This window comes from Dipteris shenzhenensis, chromosome 24 (assembly GCF_047967505.1).
Source record: "Dipteris shenzhenensis isolate YYH24624 ecotype China chromosome 24, Dip_SZ_1.0, whole genome shotgun sequence".
In the NCBI taxonomy this organism is placed as follows: Eukaryota; Viridiplantae; Streptophyta; class Polypodiopsida; order Gleicheniales; family Dipteridaceae; genus Dipteris; species Dipteris shenzhenensis.
Window position 1 is genome coordinate 48,294,815 of NC_141619.1, and position 25,359 is coordinate 48,320,173.

The 25,359-nt window shown below is 44.8% G+C and overlaps 1 protein-coding gene across 1 annotated transcript in view; it reads right to left on the reverse strand.

Annotated features, from left to right (window-relative positions):
• Window positions 1-25,359, reverse strand: part of LOC147886702 (ARM repeat superfamily protein) — a 296,797-nt gene that overhangs the window by 238,395 nt on the left and 33,043 nt on the right. Inside the window, exons 4-13 of the mRNA XM_087395638.1 lie at window positions 22,866-22,939; window positions 22,575-22,730; window positions 22,356-22,482; window positions 22,097-22,152; window positions 17,698-17,752; window positions 17,526-17,582; window positions 17,289-17,390; window positions 13,357-13,437; window positions 13,125-13,177; window positions 12,807-12,876 (exon numbers count right to left, since the gene is read on the reverse strand). Coding sequence (XP_087251764.1) covers window positions 12,807-12,876; window positions 13,125-13,177; window positions 13,357-13,437; window positions 17,289-17,390; window positions 17,526-17,582; window positions 17,698-17,752; window positions 22,097-22,152; window positions 22,356-22,482; window positions 22,575-22,730; window positions 22,866-22,939 — 831 coding nt within the window. The remainder of the gene's footprint in view (window positions 1-12,806; window positions 12,877-13,124; window positions 13,178-13,356; window positions 13,438-17,288; window positions 17,391-17,525; window positions 17,583-17,697; window positions 17,753-22,096; window positions 22,153-22,355; window positions 22,483-22,574; window positions 22,731-22,865; window positions 22,940-25,359) is intronic.

Here is a 25,359-nt window from a genome sequence, read left to right on the forward strand (position 1 = left end):
AGAGGTTGGAGAGGATGCAAGAGTTGGAGGGAGTCCCGATGGGGCTGTAATGAGTGTTGGTGCTCCCGAGGAGGAGACCACCCCGACAACCCCTCCTGTGGAGGACCACAATGGAGAAGTCACTACTGATGTAGTCATAGAGGAAGTGTACCCAGATGGTAGGGCGTAAGTGGGGGGTCTCGGTGTTGCAGAGGGAAAGGGTGAGAACATGGAAGATGTGGGGGTGAAAGAGGATGGGAGAGCATTTGGGAAAGAGAGGGACGGAGTTGAAGTCATGGATGAGTAAGCAGAAGGGAAGGAAGAAGGTGATGGAAAAGGCAACACCGGTGTGGATGGAAAGGGAGATGAAACCATCATGGCAGGTAAAGGCATGGCCGGAGCAAAAGTGGAATAGATATAGAAGAGGGATTAGCTAGGAGCCCGGAGCTATGCGTAACAGATGAGGTAGCAGCTTGTCCACAAGAGGTTGAGGCGGGAGCAGATGGAGTCACCACTCCAGTAGAAGAGGTGGTTGATGAAGACATCGTTGCAGGAGGAGGAGAGGGGCTGCCTTGACCTTGATGAGTCCCTGAGGAGTCCTCGTCCTTAGTACCCTCTTCTTTCACCTGTTCTCCGCTTTGCACTTCTTCTTCTCCGGAGTCCGGACCTGACCACCAGGGTTCTTGTTGGTCCAAGTCAATGAGAGTGTCGATGAAGTTACTTGCTCTAGCTACTGCTCCAATGGGCTCACTTTGTGCTCGAGTTGAGGACTTCGCAAACTTTATGCGCACGTAATGCTTCTTGTACCTAGTTTGGTCTGCCGGAAGTCTTTTCTCCACTCTCCTCAAGTACCTCCTAGTTCTCTCACTCGCTCCTTCAAATGTTTCAGAACTACTCGGCATAAGACCTCTCTCTAGGACCCTAGATCACCACTTCACTCGTGCTACTCAACACCAGCAGTGTCCCACCGTGATCGCCATAAACTGTCTGAGGGGGGGGGTTTTCCTAACACTTCCGGAAGTATTACCGGAGGCCTAGGGCCACTGGTGCGAGAAGCGAGTAAGACGTGCCATAAGTGTCACTGATGGTACGTAGGTGAGTGCTTGTCGATGGTGTCAACTATGTGCAAGCGGTGGATGGTGTCAACTATGTGCAAGCGGTACAAGTGCTGAAGTGATGTGAGCAAGAAGAAGACCAAAGCGGAACAACGTCATGAAAGCCATCCCTCGACATGAACAGCAAGGAACTTCAACCACATGACACAGGTCCCCGTTGTACCAGGTGAAGGGAGAGGAGGGGAGGAGAACACAACGAAAAGAGATTTCAGAGTAGCGAGCAGAGATGGGAAGAAGCATAACTCATTAGAAAGCAAGATGACTGATACACTCCCCGAAGATACACACGAGGCGAGCTCTTGACTCTAGCCTCTCACTCCTTCACTCCCGCCTCTCGTCCCTGCCAGAATGTCCCTCTCCTTTCCCCTTTCCCCCTCTTCACCTTCTCCTCCTCTGCTCCACCCCCCGCTACCAATCTCCACACCTTCTTCCTATTGGTTGCCTTCTTGCACCCTTAGCCATCCTTAGCCATTCCACCGTTTGTGGGCCGCTCTGTCCTTGATGGCTTCCGCAACACTCCAGCCTGTCCTGGGTCAGTGAATCCCGTGCTCCATGTGTTCTCCTGCGCTCCTGACACTAGTTGGTTGAGAGGGTTGGTGCACCACCTATGCCTCTTAACTGTTGGACTGCTTCCCATGTGCACCAACAGGTGTATCCCGTGTACCATTGCGCCAATACTTCCCTCTGATTGACTTTGACCATGGTGAGTCGAGGTTGAGGTTTGGCACTCTTCAGTCATGTATTGCTTCCGTCATGTCCATGTCAAGTCCATGTCATGTCCAAGTCATGTCCATGTCAAGTCATGTCCATGTCAAGTCATGTCATGTCCAAGTCATGTCCATGTCAAGTCCAAGATGTGAACACATGTGAACACGCTGCAACTAGGTATGACCAAGGTCTAACAACTTGGCATGTTGCTGAGGTGACCATGACGTGACCCAAGTGTGACTCTTGGTGGGTCGCCATAAACTTTGAGTACGAATGACAAGCAGATCTGGTACGACGAAGGTACGTACGGCGCTTGTGTACGGAGCTGTACGGCTGCAGGCTGTACGACGACGAAGCAGATGTAGTACGTGCTGTACGGAAGTCAGCGCAGGTGCATCATCAATGGAGCTGTACGAAAGTTGAACAGTTGGAGCTAGACCTTGCGGGCTGGGCTGGAGCTGGAGGCGAGAGCTCAACGAGGCTCTGATACCAAATGTGAGATCGGGAGAGAGAGCAAAGGTGAGAACTGAAAACGGGAGAGAGAGAGAGAGCTGAAAGCTTAGTTGCAAATAGATGAGAGTGAGAGTGATACAACTGAAGGAGTGAGAAGGTTTTGTCCTAGTGACAAAATCTTAGTAGTCACTAACCATAGTTAGTGGACTAACTGCGGTTAGGGGGAAAAACCTCTTAAAGAGGGAAAAGTGCACCTAACTAGCTTATTAAATTACATTGGTCACTGCTGAATTATATCTATAATTCTAACAATAATGGGGTGGCTTTTTGCACTCCTTGGGAGCTACCATGTGCCCTCCCTAAAGCAGAGATGTACTAGAGGGTTTCTTGCTGTCCCATAGACCTTTTGGTCTCCAATGGACGTTAACTGACTCTCTCTCTCTCTCTCTCTCTCTCTCTCTCTCTCCACATCTTTGCTTGGGTTTTCAGGATAAGGCTTCAACCTTGTTTTCATTGCTTTTTGGTCAGCTCAGTTCAAGCTTTTCCCTTCTCCGATTTTCTCTCTTGCTCTCTTCCCTACTCCCTCGGGGATATTTAGCCACTGCGGGTATCCAGTTGATAGAGGAGGTTGTGGCCATAGTGTTCAAATTGCCTTTACAACCAAATGAACCATTGAAAGCAAAGGTTAAGTGTATGACACAGCAAATGGTTAGCAAATGGTTGCAGAATTTGGGATGCCTCAGACAACCAGACTCTAGTACATGATAAAGAATTGCAAGAGTCCAATCAGACAGAAACAATTTCTATCATTTCTGGAGAGAGTGCTATTTCTCTCTAAATATGATTATATCGAGGCCAAATATTCTTTGATATCTTCTTCTGAGAATAGGCGCAAACATAACTAGGCTGGAATTGTTCATGGTAGAATCATGGGGGAAGTGTTGGGTAAGGAAAAATGCCGTAGTGTTACAAAGTCAAATATTGGCAACCTTGTATGAGTATGCAAGTGTTATGTTGCAGCCAAACATTCCTATTGGAGAAAGGGAGCTATTAGATAGTCCTTTGAAGGTGCCACTAACTAAGGAGAAAATAAGTAGAATTCAAGAAGTTTGGATACATAGAGCAAGACTTGGAGGAATCTTACAAAATGGTAAAAGTGGCTGATGACATTTTACCATCACAGGCTAGTTGGTTTTTTAGCTCTAGAGGCATAGATTCAAGCTATGGTAGATGAAGATACAATGGAGGTGGATGGTACATTTTATGAGTGGGAATTTTTCTAAGGAATTGCAAAACCAACTACACATATACATGAAGGAAATGTGGAACCAAGTGAAGGATGAGTTATCGGAAACACTAGTACATCCTTTTGCTGATCACTTAAAAATATAAGAATTGATCAAAGTAGCAATGTTGCAAGAGCAGTCGGAAGCTGTGCAAAAGGAGCTATATGAGGAAAAAATGACCAAACAAGTCATATTTGCCACTTCTATGTCTGAGTTAGGGGAATTTGCTTCCATTGGACAAAAGAAAGGAGAAGTTGAACCCCGAAACAATAGCCCAAGGCCTCTGCCACAAAAAGAAACAAGAAAGGGGCGAGGGCACAACCCTACCAAACTGAACAAGAGAGAGGGAAGGCGTCGCTTGTGTGCCCACCGATAAGAATCTAGCTAGAATTGCCTGCATAAGGGGCTGAGACTCCTCAAGAAAGGCCAGTCGACCCTATCACACGCCTTCTCAAAATCCAAGAGTAGGATAGCGAGAGGTTGGGACTCCTCCTAGGCCCAATCTAGCGCCTCCCAAAAAGTGAGTACAGCTCAGCCTCCCCGTCCGTACCTCTGTACAGTCGCTCAACCTCCGTACAGTCGCTCAGCCTCTCCTTCCGTACCTTCATACAACCAGCCGATCAGCCTCTCCGTACAGCCCGTACCGTACAGCTCATCCGTACAGTACAGCTCGTACCGGACAACCCGCCCGTACCACAGCCCGAAGTCGTAGTCCCATACCTCCCCCATCAAAACCTCTCCATTCCTCCCGTCTGTACCTAGCCCTAGCCCTAGACCTAGTCCTAGTCCTCCCCGACCCCGAGTTGGGCTAAACCCCCAACCCAACCCAGGGGTAAGGTTAAGGTAGGGGGTTCAACACACAGCCAATTATGGACTGGCCTACCCTCTCCTCCAAGTCCCCCTCAACTCCCTCAACTCCTTCTACATTGATCAGGACTCGATACTCTACAGTTGCAGCCATGACACCATCTCTATATGCACGGAATTACCAACAAGAAGGCTCAAAACGACTCATCCTCGGGCAATGGGATCAGATTTTTTATCTGCAGCAGGCAGTGAGAGAGCTACGATTGGAGCTGGCAGAAGTAAAGGCCCGACTTCACATTCTGGAAGGGCCTAGTAAGCAAGCAGTAATTGATGAGGCTGTAAAATCTTGTAAGGATTCCCCCCCTACCCCGCAGCTAGTCTCTACACTCAAAGATCTTGTTCACACTGAAGTACAAACTGCTAAGAAGGAAGTGATTGTGGAAGTGGACAACAAAGCAATTAAGTCTGATACTCAAGCAGAGATTAAAGAGCACAAAGCTAGATGTGATACTGCGCTGAAGATTAGAATAGGGGGACTCCTAGAAGATTGGTACAAAGAGGACACATATAGTGAAATATTGACAAACATCAAAGCATGCTTGCCCAACATTGAATGGGTGAATGATGATGAGTACGATGATGACGACTCCAGGCCAGCTTCTATTTGCACTATAGAGGTCATGCAATCCTTACTCTGAAGTCAAAAGATATGCGGCTCAAGCTTCTTCGACAATCTTACAAGTTGAAGGGTACCAAAGTATGGATAGCAGAGGAGCTTACACAAGCTCAACTCGAGATTAAGGCAACTGAATTAGCTAAAGTAAGGGGTGCCAGAAAGAATGGAAAATGGGCAGTTTATTGTGAAGGCGTAGCACTAATCAGAGAGTTTAAATCAAAACCAAAAGACTCTCAGTCTTAAACTGATGTATGGCTGTTTACTCTTCCAGATTATCATGTAGAGAGTTTAAATCAAAACCAAAAGACTCTCAGTCTTAAACTGATGTATGGCTGTTTACTCTTCCAGATTATCATGTAGGTACCTCTTCCATGGCTGGCTGTGGTTGTGCATTGCACATGCAATCGTTTTTTATAGTGATTTTGTAAGGAATTAATGGAATCTTTTGGAGACATTTTGGAATGCAAACCTGAAAGATAAAGTTGGACCCATAATTGGACACACATCAAATGGAGATAGTAGAAGACGAAAGTTGATGCTAGAACTATAGGACCATTATGATTGGACATGTTATGTCCAAGGTTCTTGCATTAGTACTTAATTCCAAGGTTAGCAAAATTACAGAGTGTCGAGGACTTAGAGCAACAAGGCACGCCGGATTTCGGCATGATCATGGAACCATGGTCCACATTCTCATGCTCAGATGTATCATCGAGGAGGCAAGGGCATGGACGCAGAGGGTTTATTGTTGCTTTGTGGATTTTCGCAAGGCATTTGACACGGTTCCGAGAGCCCGCCTCATACTGCGCCTACAAGACTTGGGTTATGACCAGGAGATCATTTGGGCTGTCATGGCACTTTACTAGAGAGTTTCAAGCTCAATCCGGGCAGGATCTAGGTGGACTGACGAGATCACGAGCATTATCGGAGTCAAAAAAGGGTGTCCATTATCGCCTACCTTGTTTAGCTTCTACTTTGACGAGCTTGAGACAATGATGTAGACACGGGGGGTAGGTTGCTCTCTTACGGGCATGCTCATCCAGATATTACTTTACGCAGATGACGTGGCTCTCTTGTCTTCCTCAACAGAGGCGCTGCAAAGACACCTTGACGTACTACAGTCCTTTAGTGAGTCTCATGATTTGAAGGTCAACCTAGGTAAAACCAAGGTCATGATCTTTAATACATTCGAGCCGTCATGTGCCAAGAGCAGTTCACATTTGATGGGTCACCTGTTAAGATAGTTTCATCATACACCTATCTTGGGGTTGTCTTTTTCGGACCCATCTTCACTATAAGACCTGCAATGCAGGCACACTTGAGCAGAGGATATGCTTCATTGGCCAAACTAGGAGGCAGTGCTTCCACTCGCACTTTCAAGATCCACGGACCAAGAGGTTGCTTTTTGACTCCTTCATCCACCCAGTGGGGATGTACGGCAGCCCATGTTGGGGGCCAGACTTGTTAGATACAGAGTGGGCCTGTGTGGATCGACTACAGGTTCTCATGTTATCACGGATTATTCATGGCAAGCCATCCGTTCCTCACAAGATCATTCAGGCTAAGTTTGGATCACCCCCTTTTACAGCTAGATGCTGCATTTCAGGTCATCACGTATCTGTACTGAGTAAGGGAGTATGGGGATTACACCTCTGGGCGTAGCAAACTACCATGGCTAGATCTGTCCTCTTCTATGGAACTTGCAGCAGGTGGGGTGTTGGTATGCACGCATAGAGAGATGGTTTGAGCAACTGGGGCTCCACATGGATAGACTACCTCCCTTCCAATACAGCATGGATGCTCCGTTTTCTACCCTCCTATCACACTAGGTCAACCAATTATCCGTGAGAGTCTATTACAGCTACACGCATTTCGGACCTGGTTAGGACCGAGTGAACTCCCAATGAAGCTTAGCTTCTACAAAGATCACTTCTTGCATATCACAGCAGAGGGTTTCATTGACCCACCAGGATAAACGCAGATTTACCTACCCCACTCACTGAGGATCTCTCTTGGGCAGTGCCGGGTCTCTTCACATAGACTTCGTATTGAGAGCGGCAAAGCAGAGCGACTGCCCAAGGAGAGGCGCATATGCACATTGTGTGACATGCAGGAGATTGAGACAGAGGAGCCCTTCATCTTCCGATGTTCTGTTTACTATGAGAGTCGAGGGCGTTTCTACTGCCTCTTCAGAGATAGCTATGGGATTTTGGCCCTATTCCTCTCGTACCCAGAGCAGCGGTGTTTGGCAGGTTTCATTCATGAGGTACTCAAACACCACGAGAGGATACTCCGAGCACGGAGGCAGGAGCATACTTTTCCCTTGGCTGATCCCTCTCAGAGCTCTATCACGGAGTTCTTTCAGCCAGATCACATGGACCCCCACAAGATGAGGCCTCGACATGACCGTGACCCGGAGCCTGTGACCTGACAGCTCAAACAAAGGGTTGACACACAGATTACACTTGAGGACATTCCCTACCTGCTCAGAGTCGGAACCCGACCGACAGGGGTCACAGTAGCCCTAGTTAGACGTAGACCTACGACTAGGAGACGTGCCAGGACTGCACCTTTGAGTGGCTGACAGCACTCTATTGCCGATTTCATGCCCCCATTGCCTCATCCACCCTGATGTCCTGCTGTTGATGATGATGATGATGTTGAGGATGATGCTGAGATTGATATATAGTCAACCATTGGCATGACTATGTTGTACTTGGGACTTAGTACTACCATTCTGCACTTTTGCATTTTGCATTGGTGTGGATGCTCGTTTAGTAGCTCCACTACCACAGCTCGTTTGTACCAAGCTTTTCACAATCTCATAGACCCATCGGTCTTCCGAAGACTTTAATAAAATCTCTCTCTCTCTCTCTCTCTCTCTCTCTCTCTCTCACACACACACTTTTTTTTTTTTTTGGTAAAACCAAGATACTTATATTATAAAACATTCATTTACATCCACGCCGTGCTCAAAATAGAGCTACAGCCCTATCCATCAGAAACAGTAAAAGAAAAGTTGAATACAAGAAACATCCAAATCTTCCTCATGTAAGGCATCATATAAAGACTGCCTTAATGAGGCTCTGAAAAACTCATGAGGATGCTGAAGAGGAGAATTCAGATATGCTTGGATGCGCTGCAGCCAGAGGGTCCATAAGGACCAGTATCTGATCCAGTGGAAGAAGAGAGAATACTGTGACAAAGAAGCTGATAGTTTGCCATACATCCAGAAAAACCTGTAAAACCTGTGTGCTGGAAATCTGAGAGATAAAAAATAGGAGATACTATCTAGAAGGTCTCTGGAATATGAACAAAACCACAATAAATGCGGAATACTCTCCGATGCAAGGTGACATCTTGGACAGAGAGGTGAAGCTATTCGTCGTTTAGCCAATTTCACTCCCACTGGGAGAATACCAACAATACATCTCCATAGGAATAGTCTTTGCTTCAATGGCATTTTCAACTTCCATATCATTTGCAATCTTCCTTTCCACCAGGCTAATGATTTGTTCAGATGCCATAAAGAATTAGCATGATGGGCAATCCAAGGAGGAGGTAATATTAATCTATAAGCCTGTATAGATGTCAATGACTGCAAAGGCTTAGAAGAAATGCTTGGACTTGAAGACCAAAAGTGCCAATCTTGAAGCCTGTCGCTGCCATTCAATGTCGGAATCGGAACCAGAGGAAGTAGGAGATCAGCAATAGCTTTCCAAATAGGTCTATGATGCATTGCCAGGTTGTATTGTCTACATGCTGCTGGAAAAGGGAGAATATTTCCTTGCATATCTACAACGTCATCAATGAACCGGATACCCATTTTCATAAGATTGTAAGCGTCATCAATGAACCGGATACCCATTTTCATAAGATTGTAAGCTCTGATGGGTTGTTGAACAGCAAGGGGAGAGGAAAACACAGCACTCCAATGAATACTCTCCAATCTGAGTGATGATGCTAGAGAAGCAGGATGAGGAGACCATTTGATGTGAGAGAGTACTTGCTTCCAATCCTGAATCAAGGAATTAGAAAATGGACAACCAGGGATTTTACCTTGAAATTTTCCAAGTACTACTTCCGATGGATCTACTATCCAATGTCCATAAGCATGTGTGCGCATCTGACCACACAAAATTGCTAGCATAATAGACCAAGGCTGCTCTTGTTGAAAGAATGTTTTGAGCATAGTGATCTTTCTTGCCAACACATGATATTTGATGTTTATTATATTCAAACCACCATGCATTCTGGGTGAGCAAAGCAAGTCCATTTTGAGCAACCGTAAAGCTTTTTTATGAAGCTTGGTTTTCCAAAAAATCTCCATGGCTTGAGACATAAAAGATGAGAGATCTCGAGATAACCAATGTAATAGAGGAAGGTAGAACTGGACATAAGCTAGAACAATAGACTGGACAATTTGAAGCCGTACATGCAGAGGCCATGTGGAAATCTTCCAATATTGTAATTTGTCCTGAATTTTGTTGAACACCCACAACATTTGTTGCTTATTACTGATTTTCCAGCCAATAGGATAACCCAAATGTCTTACTATATTTTCCGGTTGAATAATCTGGCCTGGCCACAGAATAGCATGCCAATCACAAAGCTTGAGAGGCAAGAGTTTTGATTTCTGAAAATTAATTTTAAGACCAGCTGCCAACCCAAAATCTGAAAGGGTATCCATCACACACACACAATAGGGATGACAGAAAGAGTTTGTAGAATGAATTAATAATTTAACACATAAAAAACTAAATGAACCCCTTACAATTCTGTACCACTTCCTAAAGCACGTGCATACCCAAGCAAACTCTCTTTTGAAACTTTTTTTTCAGTTTATGATCAATCATTCTAAACATGCCTAAGGCCAATACACCATAGATACAAGACTTTATATCTAAGATTGTGAGTACTTTTGTCATTATTTTTCTTGGATTCTACCTCTTGTGTATTAGTAAAGTGATCAAATTACTACATTGAAATATACAAGACTCCTGAGTTGTACAAAGGTGGGAAAATCTATAGAATTGGGAAGAAATGACTCCATATTTTGCAAATCAGATATGTTTGAGTCAATGTGAGGCATTTTTATAACGTGTAAACAAGGTTGTCCTTTATCACCAACCTTGTTTGGCCTATATATTGACGACCTCGAGGCTTTCATCATGACACTAGGTGGAGCAGGCTCACTTGTAGCTAGATCTCAGATCCCAATTCTACTATATATGTGGATGACATCGTTCTATGCTCCTCCTCAGTTGAGCATCTCCAACGACATCTGGCCTCACTTCAAACTTTTTGTGAGACATGTGATCTGAAGGTAAACCTTGGTAAAACCAAGGTCATTATTTTCAACACGTCTCAAGCAACAGCACATCGAGAGCAATTCACCTTCAATGGGGCACGAGTTGAGATTGTTACATCTTATAAGTACTTGGGAGATGAGATAAGCTATGCAAGCCCATTTGAGCTGAAGATATGACGCACTTGCCAAACTCGAGCATCAATGCTTTCAATCCCCATTTTTGAGACCCAAGATCAAGTCTCCCCTATTCAACTCTCTTGTTTGTCCAGCTAGGATGTATGTTGAGCAGCTCATGACTGTATACATGTCCAACAAATATTTCCCATGGTGTGTGACTGTGGGCCAATGTGTCCTCTCTCCTACGTCTACAGTCTAACTCTCCAAGTTGGAGATATGGCGATGCTAAGGCATCCTCCTAAAAATCTAAACATTTTTGCCTGTGTGTCTGGGTCCTAGCATTTATGTCCCACATTAGTAGGACCTCTCCTTGCTGTGTGTACATCTGAATGTCCTCATACAATGCCAGGAATGGCGAAACTCTACCCTCTCCCTGAGGGTCTAGGTATAGTCAAATGTCTGTTGGGGTAAGTAGCATGCTGCAATGTATAGATCTGTAGTCTAAGTCTCCTAAGTCATAGTCACAGGCACATGTACCTAGCATGCTCATTTGTCCCAGTAACTGTGATCTATGCCTCAGGGTGGGAGTGGAAAAGCAATTCCACTCCAATCCTTGTATGCCTCCATACACATCTCCAATCAAGATGTAGACTGCCAGATGGCATGGGTTAGTCCTGTCTCAGGGCTCCGATATGTCGGTATACACTATGAGATCATTCTCTCGGCAAGTCCTGAAAAAGTTGCTTGGTGAGGACCATCAAGTCTCCTCCCCGTTCCAAAGAGCAATAGACAAAGCACCAATGGAGCCACAGGATGCGCACCCCTATTTGAGAGCGGAGGGGGTTTCCAGTCTTGGATGATGAACTGCCATCCCTATAGACATCCCATTTTCCCTTCTCCATGACCTCTATCACCCTCTTGGCTGGATTTCTCCTTCTTAACCCCAACTATCTTGAGATTGAGAGCTTTATTTTGTCTTTTTGTGTCCTCCTCGAACGTCTCCTGGATGACCTTGTGGGGTTTGTGCTCACTCACTATCTCAGACCATGTTTTGGTCCCTTCTGTATGTGATTCCGATTTGGCATCCACTTGGAGCTCTCTATGACTTTATACTGGGCATTCTTCACCTCTTCTGAGCTCTTTTTAAATCAGCAGTGTCCTTCAGCAAAACATCCATTGTGGTTGCCTCTTGGGTCCTGCGCCCTCCCTTCTTGAGCTCTTGCCTAGTTTCTTCCAATTCCAACTCAAGTGTCTTGATGTTAGAAGCCCAGGAGATGGTCTCAATACAATGCCACTTTGGTGACATGTGGTCGCACTGGGTACAGCTCTAATGATCTATTGGAAGTCTTGCTGCATCAATTGTAAAGAGCATGCAGGAAGTCGATGGACATCCCCCGAGAGTGAAACCATCTAGTGGATCATGCATACGGGCATCTCATCCCTTTCTACTGCAATCCACATAATAAGTGCCCTCCATGGTAGTCTCTGTCGCCACCTCTGTCTAGCTATACCTTCTAGCTGTCACTGTACATGATAACCTAAAATGAGATTTCGGTGTACGGTGGCCCACTGCCAACTCAGTGAGTATGATATCGTGTGAAGTACAGCTCGTCCCCCCATCATACGTGACAGCATCATACCCTGCAAACAATTGGACCCATCCCCTCGTCGGTTTCTCTAAACTTCTTTCCTCCCTAGAGGCTTTACATCTAATGCAGCTTGTATGAGAAGGAGAATCAAAGAGGAAGGATTTTGTGTGAAAATGCTGAAAGTGAGCCCTGAAACGCTCTTGCTCTCAGCTAGCCAATGAGGTGTGTCCTCTAGTCAGGCAGGCCTAGGCAGCCAGTTTCATACTAAAACTGGTCCCATGAAACACATCCAAAGCACACATAAGATGTAACAACCTCAACAGGATATGGAAACACGTGACTTTACTATAAGATATTATGGCACTCTAATTCCATCTCTGATATGTGCCCGCACTATGACTAGTGATATTCAAGTTTGTACTTCCTGTTCTCCACCTGTTTATTCACACTATTTAATCAAGGCATTGATGGAACCTGTAACCTTTATCCTAAGTCTTTCAAGGTCATTGCATGATCTAAATGTTTGAGTTTCAAATTATTTCTCCTATACTAGATGCTTCCTCATCAGTTGCTTGATGAAGCATTGGCATATGATGCTTTGCTGCTAGGAGTTGACCAAAAACAATGCCAATGCTGCTAGCAGTTGAAAAAAACAATCAACGCTCAATCAGTGAACAGTTTCTTCTCAACTTCTGCAGCTTGGCTATATGATAAACCTTAAAAAAACCGCTGGCACAGCAAGCCTTGACAACGGGTCGAAGGTACCTGAACATTTGTGACAACATTTGCAAGCACCCCAACCATCCCAGCCACCACATTTGTATTCTCTGGACGCCTGGACAATATGCATGACAACAACATGAGATGCTCTCACAATCATAGGGCCAATAAAGCTAGAGAAAATACAAGATCTTTTAACTCCCACAGCAAGCAACAAGATAAGTACATGACAGGACTTAATCTTGTCCAAAATGAAATAACCTTTCAAATCTTTTTATCTATTTTTTCATTTAATTGTAGCTTGCAAGCTTTGGTAAACTGCAATGGAATGATTTTGGAGATTGAGGAAGGAATCTTCCATACATATCAAAAGTCTGGAAAAGAAGACGCAAAACTCTTGCCTCAACACAAAAGCCCTGGAAACCACAATTCAGAAGCTCCAAATTTATTAGTGCTACAACATTATTAGCCTTCTAAGTTTAGGTTGTCCAAGTGAATAACAATTGTACAAAGAAATTGTTCCAGTGGAGGTATTTTCTTTGTCAATGTTAGCCATTATTTCTCAAACATAAGTTGCGGAAAACTTATCGCCCACCCTTAGTACTTCAAGAACCATTATGCGATGCCACAATGGAAGCTCCAAGTTTATGCACTTCACCAGCATGCTCAGAAACACCTGGAAGAAGCAAACAAAACATGTGAATCCCACGAGAAAAGGCATTTTCTTCTACAAAGCTATGCACATTAGTAAGCTAACTTTACAAGAGCCAAACATGTAAGTCCCACATGAAAAAGGTGTTTTCCTCTACAAGCTATTAAGAAGGCCCCAACCATATGGACACACCAAGAGGAACTGCAAAAATTTATCATGTCCTGTGTCTTTCACAGAACCCCTCAGAGAATTTCACACTGCTCTATGCGACTGTGGTGAGCTCCAGTTTTCTAGGAACAAGACCATTTCTATAATAGTACCAGCTGAGGAGGAATGGAACTTTGAAATCTTAATCTCAAAGAACAATCCACAATATCCACAAAAAGAAATCTTAATCTCAAAAAGAACAATCCACAATAACCACCACTCGAAGAGAGCAAAGGATCAACTACAATGTGCATGTGGCTAATCTCCTCATAGCCGTAGGTGAAACGGTTCCTATTTAGTTTACAATAAAAGAGCTAGTCCTTGAAAATGAGATATTGAAAGATGTGGCATGATCATGTCTCTTCCCTCTCTGCTTATAAGCAGGAAATACCTTTTTTAAACCCAGTCGACAAAGGCAGCCTGTCATTGATTGAGTAACCTAACTTACCACAAGGCCTCATCATTGCAAGACTGCTAGAAAAGGCACTGACCCTTTCCACAACCTTGGATTTTTGCATATTCTATCTTCATCAGTCATAATGATATGGCAAAAGCAGCAAGACATAGCTTTGTCATACATTTCAAGGATTTCTGCAGGTTCAGATCAGAAAGCGTCAACCAGCCCTCCAGAGCGCCACACTGGGATAGTTTTCAGATTTCTGCAGCTGTGCGGAAGAACTTTTGGCGTAGGCTCTGGAAATCCCTCAGGAATAGAACAAAACCAAGAGGCGGGGGTCTAGTGGAGCGCATCGTGTATGGAAAGGCATGAAAAGGAGCCTTGTGGAGTGAGTGGGTAATCAGGGCAGCACGGTCCTCTAGTAGGGGTATGTGATCAATGTATGTGAGTAGTGTATACAGCCATGCAAAGTATACGGGTGCTAGGTCATGCTCAAAGTGTATATCATGATAAGTGGTGTGTGATCGATGTGGTGGGTGGTATCATGAGAAGGGGTGTGGATATGTTGAAGGAGAGGTAGGTGTGATTTGCCCCTAGGGGGATGGTAAAACGGAGAAGTCGGTGATGTGCGATGTGAAGGCACGGGATCCCATGATGTAGTCAACTGCGCTAGACCCTCCCCCATGTGGAAAGCAAGTGAAGCCACCCGAGGAGGGCCATAGCTTAAGACCATTATATATGACAAGACCGTGCATCCTATCATATCCAAAAGTGTGTGATCGTATTATGTGACTGGTCCATACTCGTGTCAAGCCTGCCTCATCCAGGTCAATATTTAGCAACAATATGGCCTCATCTCGGAAGTCTAAAAGTGGTTCCTGACATGTGCTCGCCCTCGCGTTGAAGTCCCCAACTAGAAGAACTTCCCTGCGGCTCGAGAAATCTAGGATGTCTGGATGGAGAGATGCGTACGGCGATGTCTCGCGGTCCTCATGTGATCCTTGGCAGAGTGGGATGTCTCGAGTAGAAAGTAACATACTGCTATATAAAGATCCCTCCGGGCCCTCGCGCACTGCGTGTCTCCCTCGTCTCGTCTCTAAAGGCTCACTCCCATGTGTAACTGCTGACAATCGGTAGCGGACGCTCCGGACTTTGATATGTCTCGATGTAAAAGACTATGTTTCATCTTGTGTATGCCTCCGAGAAATTCCCTAGATTTGACCATAAGGTACCGTTACAGTTCCAAATGGTACACGATAGGATCTCCGTATCCTGAGTCTCATAGACCCCGCCTCCCCTATGTGGGAGAGCGGGTAGGTGACCAACGGCGGCCGATCAAGAGTCTACCATCACGAACAAGAGCCCACTTCGCCTCCTTGCGGGCAGCATCTCACTGCTACATAAGTGCACGTTGCTCCTCAATCCGTAAGGGTGTCATATCTCATCCATAGATATCTCTAGGTGGTCCCGTAGGGCCGATCTACATCGGAGTGCTGCTAGTCTCGCTTGGGTGTCACGAAAGCGAATGACAAGTGCTTGCTCCCGGTTGGGATCTCTCCCTACTCGCTAGGCTCCATCTATCACATTCTTTGAGACCCCCAAAGTGGTGCCCACAAAGGCAATCACATCTGTAGGCTCACGGAAGCAAAAGGATGCACAAGAGTGGAGTAAGAAGTGGAAGCCGTCACGTCAACTAGAATAATGAAAATGAAAGTACATTAGTGTCCTAGTGGTACCACTAGTACTAGGTGTCATAAGACACTAAAAGTACTAGGTGACCTAAGTGCCAATAACTAAAGCTACATGGCACATACCAAGGCCCAAAGGGCATCAATACGACTGGAAGAAGATGGCCTACAAACCCCCCTCCATGGTATGGGCTGAAGTATTCCGGAAACGTCTCAGAATACCTGGTATTTTCTGGTCATGGTAGCACATGTTCATCCAAAAGGATATAGCTACCTATGAATGTACAAGGTATGCCAGATCATGTAACAAAGGGAACCAAGTGTAAAGCCTATCGAAAGAACCGCTCTCAAACATAATGATAGTGAGCTTCAATGTGCTTTGAAACACTGGATTACGCGCAATGGCCAAAGCACTCTAGCTGTCAGTGTAGACCATAGTGGAGGATGTCTCGCGAATACCGAGATCTATAAGTAACTGTCGAAGCCAGACACACTCTACTGTAGCAGTGAAGGCTGCCCTGTACTCAGCCTCACAACTGGATGTGGCAACTATTGGTTGCTTCTTGCTGAGCCAAGAGATACATGAACTGCCAAGTATAAAACAATTACCAGTATGTGACACTCTGGTGTCAAAACAACCTACCCAGTCACTATCCGTGTAAGCATGCATGGTAAGTGAACCCTGATCACCATAGAAGAGGGCTAAATCTTGAGTGCCTCTGAGATATCTGAAGATTCTCTTCACTGCCTGCCAATGCTATGAACTCGGCATGTGCATGAACCTGCTGAGCTGGGATACTGCATACTGTAAGTCAGGTCTAGTGTGGCATAAGTAAATGAGACATCCAACAACCTGCTGGTAAAGAGTGATATCACGTGGTGGGCTCCCATCATGAGTTGAAAATTTGAACCCAGAGTCACTGGAGTAGAGATTGGCTTGCAATCCTCAAACTGAAAACGATCAAGGAGCTGTCCAATATACCTAGACTGTGACATCATGATACCCCCCTCAACATGAGCAAACTGAATGCCCAAATCATAGTGCAGCTGTCCCATGTCTGACATTTCAAAAGCTTGCTGCAAATCAGCCTTGAAAGCTGCAATATGCTGAGTATCAGGGCCCGTGATCAGCATGTCATCCACATATAAAATCAGCACTAAAAAATCAGATCCACTCCCACGGACATAAAGAGTGGACTCTGTGGGGCTATTCTCAAAACCAAGGGACAGTAAGTGTGCATGAATTTGAGCATACCATGCCCGGGTGCCTGCTTCAAACCATAAAGGGCTTCTCTCAGCCGGCATAACTTGTTTTCAGAGCCAACAACATCAAAGCCAGGACAATCCAGTTAGCTTGGCTTATAGAGGTTTGTGCATCCTAGCAATCCTCTTCAAAAAGTAAGAACCATCCTCCACAATCTTGCACATCAATGCAACATGATTAAAAAAGTAGCCCTACCAGCTGAAAGCTATTACATCCTTTATCACAAGGGTGCTCTTGCTTTTGTGTAGACAATACCAAAACACATTGCATGAGGTCACACTGATTTGTACAGACTTTGCTTATTAAAGAAAGATCTTACCTCACATTCTGTGATGAGAATAGAACTATACAGCCTGATAACATTTGCAACACATCGTAGCACCAAGCGACGAAATGAGGGCTCCCCTACTTCCCCTTCAAGCTAGAGACACAACAATAGGCATCCTTTTCTGATGGATTAATCAATGTCTCAACACATATTAAAAGCATAATTTAGACATAATTATATGCAGAATTGATTGTAGTCTGACATGAAGCCACTGATTTGATAGCTTACCTCACCAGTTGTCCGGAGCGATGTCATCAGCAGTGAACACACTTGATGGCGCAGGACCTTACAACCCACTTTCCAAAATTAGCGTACTATACAGCTCCACTATGTCATGACGAATAATTGAGATGAGGAGCGTTGATGCTTGCAAAATCCTAGAGCTCAAGGCTATTGTTACCCGCTGATATGGTGCTAGCTTCCTGAAGATTGAAACATAGTTCGATAGCACATACCTGAAACACAAACAGATGAACAAACATTCAGCTTCCTCTGCATTATACTGTAGTTATTGGAAAAGTGTGGAACCATGTTGCATAATGCCAGCTTTACAAGCCAAATTCAAAGCACCAATCCTCCCCTATCTAGCACTATAACCATTTGGAAACGAGTGGAACCATGCTCCATAATGCCAGCTTTACAAGCCAAATTCAAAGAAGCAGTCCTTTCACATTCACATGTAAAAACAGACAGTCATTCTGAATAAGCAAACTTCACTAATAGCTCCTCGACATTTACTACCCATGTATAAACACGTGAATGCCTTCATAAGACTAGAATATAACACCTTTTAATAACAAAAAAAAGAACAATGAAACAAAGAAAGAATGATGTATTACCATCTTCTAGAGGCCTCGCAGACCTGAGACAAAATTACAATCACAAGGATAACTCATACAAGCCGCTATGGGCTGAAGCAGAGGACTCGCTGAGGCCCTTTGCAGAGTACTATGCTAAAATCAAACACAACATACAAGAAATCAAAACTAGTACTCGTACTTAGAGTCAAGATACATAGCCCGGTGCCAAGATGGCTCTCCTATGAGCAGCGAAATATATCTGTCTGTCGACTCGTCTTGCTCGACGGCGAGGGGCGTGGTCTCCGTGATCTCTATATCCGGTAGGCCATGTCGATAGTGACACCTTTGATCGGGCGATCCCCCCCAAATACAGCGGTGAGGGGCTCAACCTCCATCATACGTGCCCTTGTCCGTCTCTGCATCATGTGTGGCATATGTATATCTAGCTGCATCTCTCCTTGTCGTCATCTCATTCCACTGACCCACTCGGCCCTCATATCACCTATCTCCTCCTCCTCCACTCCGCTATGTCCAGGGGCAGACTCAAATGTGTAGAAATTGTGACATGTCGCTAGGCTCGATCTAGCTCGGCCTCATGTGTTCTTGTCTCCTGCTCTCTCACATAGCGCAACAAGGTCTCTCTATATTGTCGCATCTCCATCAGATAGAGACCAACGCAAACCTGCTCCTGGAAGTGAATCAGCCGGGAGAGAGGCCCAAACCCGTGTCCCTCCTGAAATAAGCAATGATACCATCTTTGAATCTCATAATATATAGGGCAAGTGCACAAGATGTGCTCCTCTGTCTCCACCTCCCCCAATGTGTGGAGTATAGATCCGTTGCTCTCTTGGTGTACCTGTGGCTCTCCCTGCCTCAATCCTTAGCTGATCGGATGAGACGCACATCTATCCGATGGTGATCCTCAAAGCATGTGAGGCCCATCTGTCCTCCAAGTACTGGGGTCTGATAATGACTCCATCGATTGATACTCTCAGGAAGTGATCACGATACCGGATCTTGGTGTGGAACTCTTGATCCCCCCCCCCAAGCCCATGACGTATGAAGCTGGAGTAGGTCCAGCTGTATAATACAGTTGATCTCCTCCCATGGGATCAGGTGGTCAAGGGCATCTAAGCTGTACTGAAAGGGGGGTAGACGGTCCATCTGGATTCCCTGGCTGCGAAACCATTTGGATATGCATGCATACCAAGCCATGCTAATCCCCCTCTCAGTAAATCGGATAGATGACTCTAGAGCCAACCTCAATAGTCTCCTCTAGGTGAAGCCCATTCCATATTGAGGTAATTCACCGTCCAGAAGGGGGCATCAACTCGAGGCAGTGCCATGCCAAACTCTGCATGTATGATTTGGTGGGGGACTGAGGGCTTGCTCCGAATCAACCTAGATACCGTAGTCACCTGGAACCTCTCGACACACCGCCACTCAGTCGTTGATATGTCACCTCCCCAAAAGGGTGTTGTGTACATAGCCGTCAGCCTCACTAATGTGTCGAATAGCCATCCCTTCATCGGGGGATCCTAGAAATGTGCTTGACAGCATAATCTCTCCAGCCAAGCCGGAGCTCCCTGCCCTCGTGTAAATCGTGCCCTGGCTACGTGGGTCATTGTGAAGACTGGACCTGCAAAGACTACAAAGACTGCCCCTAGGCAAGTGTACGACTAGGCTCCCCTTGGTAACTGAAGCTGTGTCAGTGAGGCACTACTCGAGAGCTATTGAAGATCATAACCTTGGCCTTGCCATGGTTGACTGTCAGGTCTCTCTCTTTGCAAAACACCTCTAGTGCCTCCAGGTGCCTATGCTGGCATGTTTCTTAGGAAGATAGGAGGACTACGTCATCTGCATAAAGTAATATCTATATCATCAAATCAGGTGACAATGATCCCTCTCTCTCTAGATGGCCAATGAAGATCGTGATCTCATCAATGTATAATCCAAATAATGCAGTGTCACCAAAAAACATGTTTCGCGTAGAAACGTTTGTAGGTGAAACCTTTCGCCGAAACAGGCGAAACGCCGAACGCCGGTGCACTAGGCAAAACGCCCTAGTACAAATTGTTATTGTGTCTTGACTCTGTGAAGAGGTCCCTTTCAACTTGTAAGATTGTTGAAGAAGCTTGATCCGTAAATCTCAAGGCATCTACACCCAAGATAAATACAATAGATACATAAACACTAGCCCAAGTGTGAGCCCAAGGAGAGAATATGAACTGTGGTGTGGCACCACTATGGTGCGCATCTATATGTTGTCGAAGGAACCAAGTCCACATGGCTAAGATGGATAAGAGGATCTCGGCAAAGAGAGGCTCCAGTGATGTACAGCGGCAGCATAAAACCTATGATAGAGCACTGGTGTCACTCGGCATGCATGGTCTACTGTGGTCTCCTAGCCGTGGGCTGCATCAGACAAGCACCACAATCACACCTGTTGGCCATGGCTCCGGGGCTCAAATATGCCGTCTCCCTGAAACCTGCTGGTTCATGCTATCCGACTGGAAAAACGCAATGATTGCACTCTAGGTGAGGACTGGTTGAGCACCCTGATCTCGTCTATGTGCCCTAAGCAACTAGTCTCAATGAGCACACACACATAAGCGAGTTTATTGATGTCTTTGAAAGACCAAAAAGGTCTATGAAACTATGTACTCTACAACATGCAAAATGCTAGAGGAAGTGCGTCTCCCTATGACTAAGAACAAGAATGTGCAAAATACGAATCTAGAGTTGAGCCGTGGTGTCGAGTAGTACAATGTATCGCAGGATGGCTACTGGCAATGGTGTGGCATCAAGTACAATGGAGATGCATGTGGCGAATCAGTTTGCCTTTGGATGCACCTCTTTGTGGATCTCAAGAAACAGAAAGTGTAGTGATGTCAAACTGAGTGATGGGGAAAGAGAGGAGAGCTTTACTAACATCCATAAAAGACCGCAAGGGTTTACGAGACCCAAACGACTATATATGTGGTATTTATACTATAATACTAGTCCAGAGTGCTGTAGGAAACACAGCAGCTCTCAAGACAAAGCAAGTGTAACTATGAGCCATTTGATGAAATGCATGAATGGATTAGTGGGCCAGTCCCAGTTTCAGGCCTCTCAAAATGTCAACGATAGATCTGCTGAACTAAAAGGGGGAGGCCCTGTAGGATGTCTATCATCTGTTTCTGACAATCTGTAGTTTCATGGCCCAAGCTCTCTAAGGCACCTGGCAGTTGTAACTCTTTTGAATACCTCAAGTAGCTAGACCTAAAACCTAGAAACACACAACCCAACAAAAGCAACTCTTTGATCCATTACACAAGTTTTTCCTGTATATCAAATGTATCCACCCTAAATCAAAGAAAAGGACAAGCTTAAACTATCTTTTGTGCAATCTAAACTTCTTTGATCCCAGTGCCCACCCCAAGCTGTCAGCTGAATGCTTTGCTAAGTTGTGTAGGCTCATCAAATGTAGAAAGAGAAGAGGTATGAGCACGAAATGAGCAAAGGTGCTAAGGTTGTATTATAGTAATATGTAAGTACACTGATTTGCAGATGTTAGTTGACAGCTTGATTGATTGGATGAAAGATAGTACTTGAAACAAGTGAGGAATGACTGCTGTAAGAAGGAGTACAAAAAACTTTTCATCACATCATTCCTGTATTTCATGTATCTCAAAATTTTGTGTTGAAGGAACTTTAAATAAACAACTGCATTCAGCTACATGATCATGAAGGCCGCAAGCTGGATTGACTCATAGCCTTTCATCCCAAGAAAACGCATCAAGATCTGCATAGTTACAGAAAACAAGCTAGGGCTCACCAGGAAAATATTAGTAGACCTTTAGGTTAGTCTGTTTCTAGGATAAGCAAGAATGTTTCATGTATAGCAGGGCACAAGCTAGACATTATGCAACCTCTGAGATGTTTACATAAGTACAGCAAAGTTTACAAAAACAGTTTATAAACAAGTTTAAACATTCATTACAAAATGTTCCTTACTCTATCATGTCAAGAGCAAATGTTCTCTGAAGAAAAGGAACTCGCAACCAAGTTGCCTGCAGAGTAAAATTAAAAAACCGTCAATAAATGCGCTGACTGACTACTTTATGCATGGTTCTTCATACTCACGTATGTTTGATCTATAACAGCAGTTCAATTGAAATACACTAGGCATCCTTTCCAAGAATATGTTACTTATACTTTCAGCGTCAAAGTGGGGAGATGGGGGGATTCGGCTGGCTTGAATCTGGTGAATTACCGAACCACCACTAGCAAGAGCTGTGAGATCTTCAAATAAACGGAGCCCAAGCCGAGCCGCCTGTGTCATCTGTTCCTTAGTTGCTGGGGAAGCTTGAATACCAATATCCATTGCCGTCTCTACTGCTCTGCAGTTGTGACACCAAGGGCATGTTGGGGTGAGAATAAACTGCCAAATCTACTGGCCAATAATTACAAAAGCAACCAAAATACCACATACTTTGCTGCAATTATACTGCGACTGACATCTCCTGATACTGAATTGGATCGCGATGTACGCCTGCTTGGTCCCATGCTGCTGACAGGTAATGCCTCAGTAGTGAGAACCCGATCAAATATCAGGGCCACAGCTTGACGCAAAGTAGCAGCTGCAGTGCTGTACAGCATGCAGATGTTAAGGAGATTGCTTGGACATATCGACCAAGAGCCCACTGACCAAGAATGCTTGGATTGCCATGCAAAAGCTGCCAATCATATTTGGACGAAAGAAGGGACAGAAAGCTGCTAATACCTATGCACACTGTCAGGACTTTTGCTGGTTTCCAGGAGTTTGAGGCATATACCAAGACAAATAGCCATATTATCCTGTACACACAAACAGAAATTGCAATCAGTACTCAGAACCTCTGTTTCTACCAGCCAACTGTTTCTTTCTGTAACGAGGGAGGCAACAGCTAAGAACATATGCAATACTTATAAGATAATTGAACAACTAGCTAATTACCAACAGACTACTTACACAGGTAGAGAGGTACAGCTAGAATGCTATGTAAACTGGAAACAATGCACAGGGTAAATCAGTGACACAAAGACCTACCCACTATCATTAGATCTCTCTTTCAGCTATGCTTGTGCTGTGTACATGTCACAGCATATGGCATGCATTTTGCATCACATTTCGACAAGTGTACTATAACTTTCGGATTATTCAATTCCGAGTTTGAGGGCCCAGTGCTCAAATCTTTGAATATGAAAATGAGGGTTAGCTCAATCTAAATACAGAAAAGAAAATAAGAGGCCATGACCAAGCCAAAGATCACGAGGGGCTATGCACTAAGTACATTGCATATGGAATTAGTACCATAGTCCTAATCTTAGCAAAGCTATTTAATGCAGCGGTTTGCACCAATTTCCCTCACATCTGGATCCTTCACACCATTGTCCCGATCCATGAGGCAGGGGATCCCATGAGCCCGAAAAACTACAGCATCATTACATCAGCACTTGACATTTAGGTTAGGCAGTTTGCAACGCAAGGGATTCAGGGCTGTTGGGCAGGCAGGCTTTCGGGCAGACCATGTGACGACGGACCACATCTACACTCTGAGAGGGGTCATGGAGGAGGTTAAGGCATGGAAGCAGACTCTTGCTTTCTGATTATCGCAAAGCTTTGAACATACTTACTAGGCAACGGGAACACGTTTCGGGGATGCTGGATGTCGGAGTGGGAACTTTTCAGGAATGGGGAACAGGAACAAAATATCGTATGACATGTCATACGACACGTCATCATATAGCATAAAACAATACTAGAACATGAATGAAGCTAGCTTTTTACAGATTTGAACTTTCCATTTCAGCTCCAGAAGTTTGAAAAACACAGATTTGGAAAATTCATAATCTATGCTTTCAGTATGTGGATAACTAGATGCTTCTCTAGTAGATGAGAAGGCAATTTCCAATATCCCTAATATATGAGGAGAAATTTCTCAGCACAAAAAAGGGGGAAGGGTTCAGGGAATGTGGCTTTGTCTAGATGAACGTTCCTTGGTAACTATGCTTTTGACACAGTGCCATGGCCTAGACTATCAAGTGACTACATCATTTAGGGTCTCCATATGGACGGACTGCCACCGTTTCAGTGCAGCCTTAAGGCCCTAGGTGAATCACAATCAGGGTCATCATGCATAGCAGGGACTCGCTACTATGACATCCCCACTGACGTCATCAGCACCCAACAGTGGGTGTAGACCATAGTATAAAAATATGCTCTCACACATACAAATCCACACACTTTTTTTTGGTAAATCCATGAGAGGTATATTATCAGCAAGATTTACATGAGGGTCTCAAAAAACAGAGAGCCTCAACAGGAAATCAAAAGCAAAGAGAAACTATTTCCAGGCATGACGGAGGAAGATCTCCTTGATGGCAAGCATCATAGATAGATTGCCATAGGGAGAGTCTGAAATATTCATAAGATTGCAAAAACGGATTCCCAAAATATCTCATGTTGTGATCCTGCCATATGGTCCAAAAAGCCCAATATCTGACCCAGTACAAAAATAAAGAGTAATGGACCAAGGTTGTAGGAATTCTGCCAAAAAGCCAAAAATGTTTCCCAAAAGGAGAGTTGGGGAAATGAAGGCGAAGCAACATGGAAATTTTGCATATGAAGGTCTTAGTGCTGGAGCACATCCAAAACAAATGAGGCACCGTTTCAGAAGGGGCCATGCATCGAAAGCATCCATTTATACAAAGTCTTCGTACTGAGTTTCTGTCGGCACTCCGGAGGTGAAGCGCAGACTCAGCCATGATGAAGGCTAGCACTAAAGGAGAAGGCTAATCAAAAGATAGTCCAAAATCTCTTCAATCAAGCTACAACTGCTTGTGAAGTCGAAACGTTTTCATTTTAGTCTCTCCCCAACGAGCATCTAAATCTAAATCTAGCTGATAGGGCAACGCACCATTTAGGATAGAAAGAATTATCACAATACCAGCAGGCCGCAACTTGGATGAAAACTTCACAAGGTGTAATTTGCATGTCCGCTAATACGGCAAAAGCATATACCTAGATGAATCCAGAAACATTCCCAAACTCATCCTTTAAAAACACAACATAGTGCAATTCCAATCTCATGATAGTCCCTCACAAGGTTGAAAACCATAAACTCCATCATGCATAGCACGGACTAGCTACTATGATATCCCCACTGACGTCATCAGCGCCCAACAGTGGGTGTAGACCATAGTATAAAATATGCTCTCACACAGGCAAATCCACA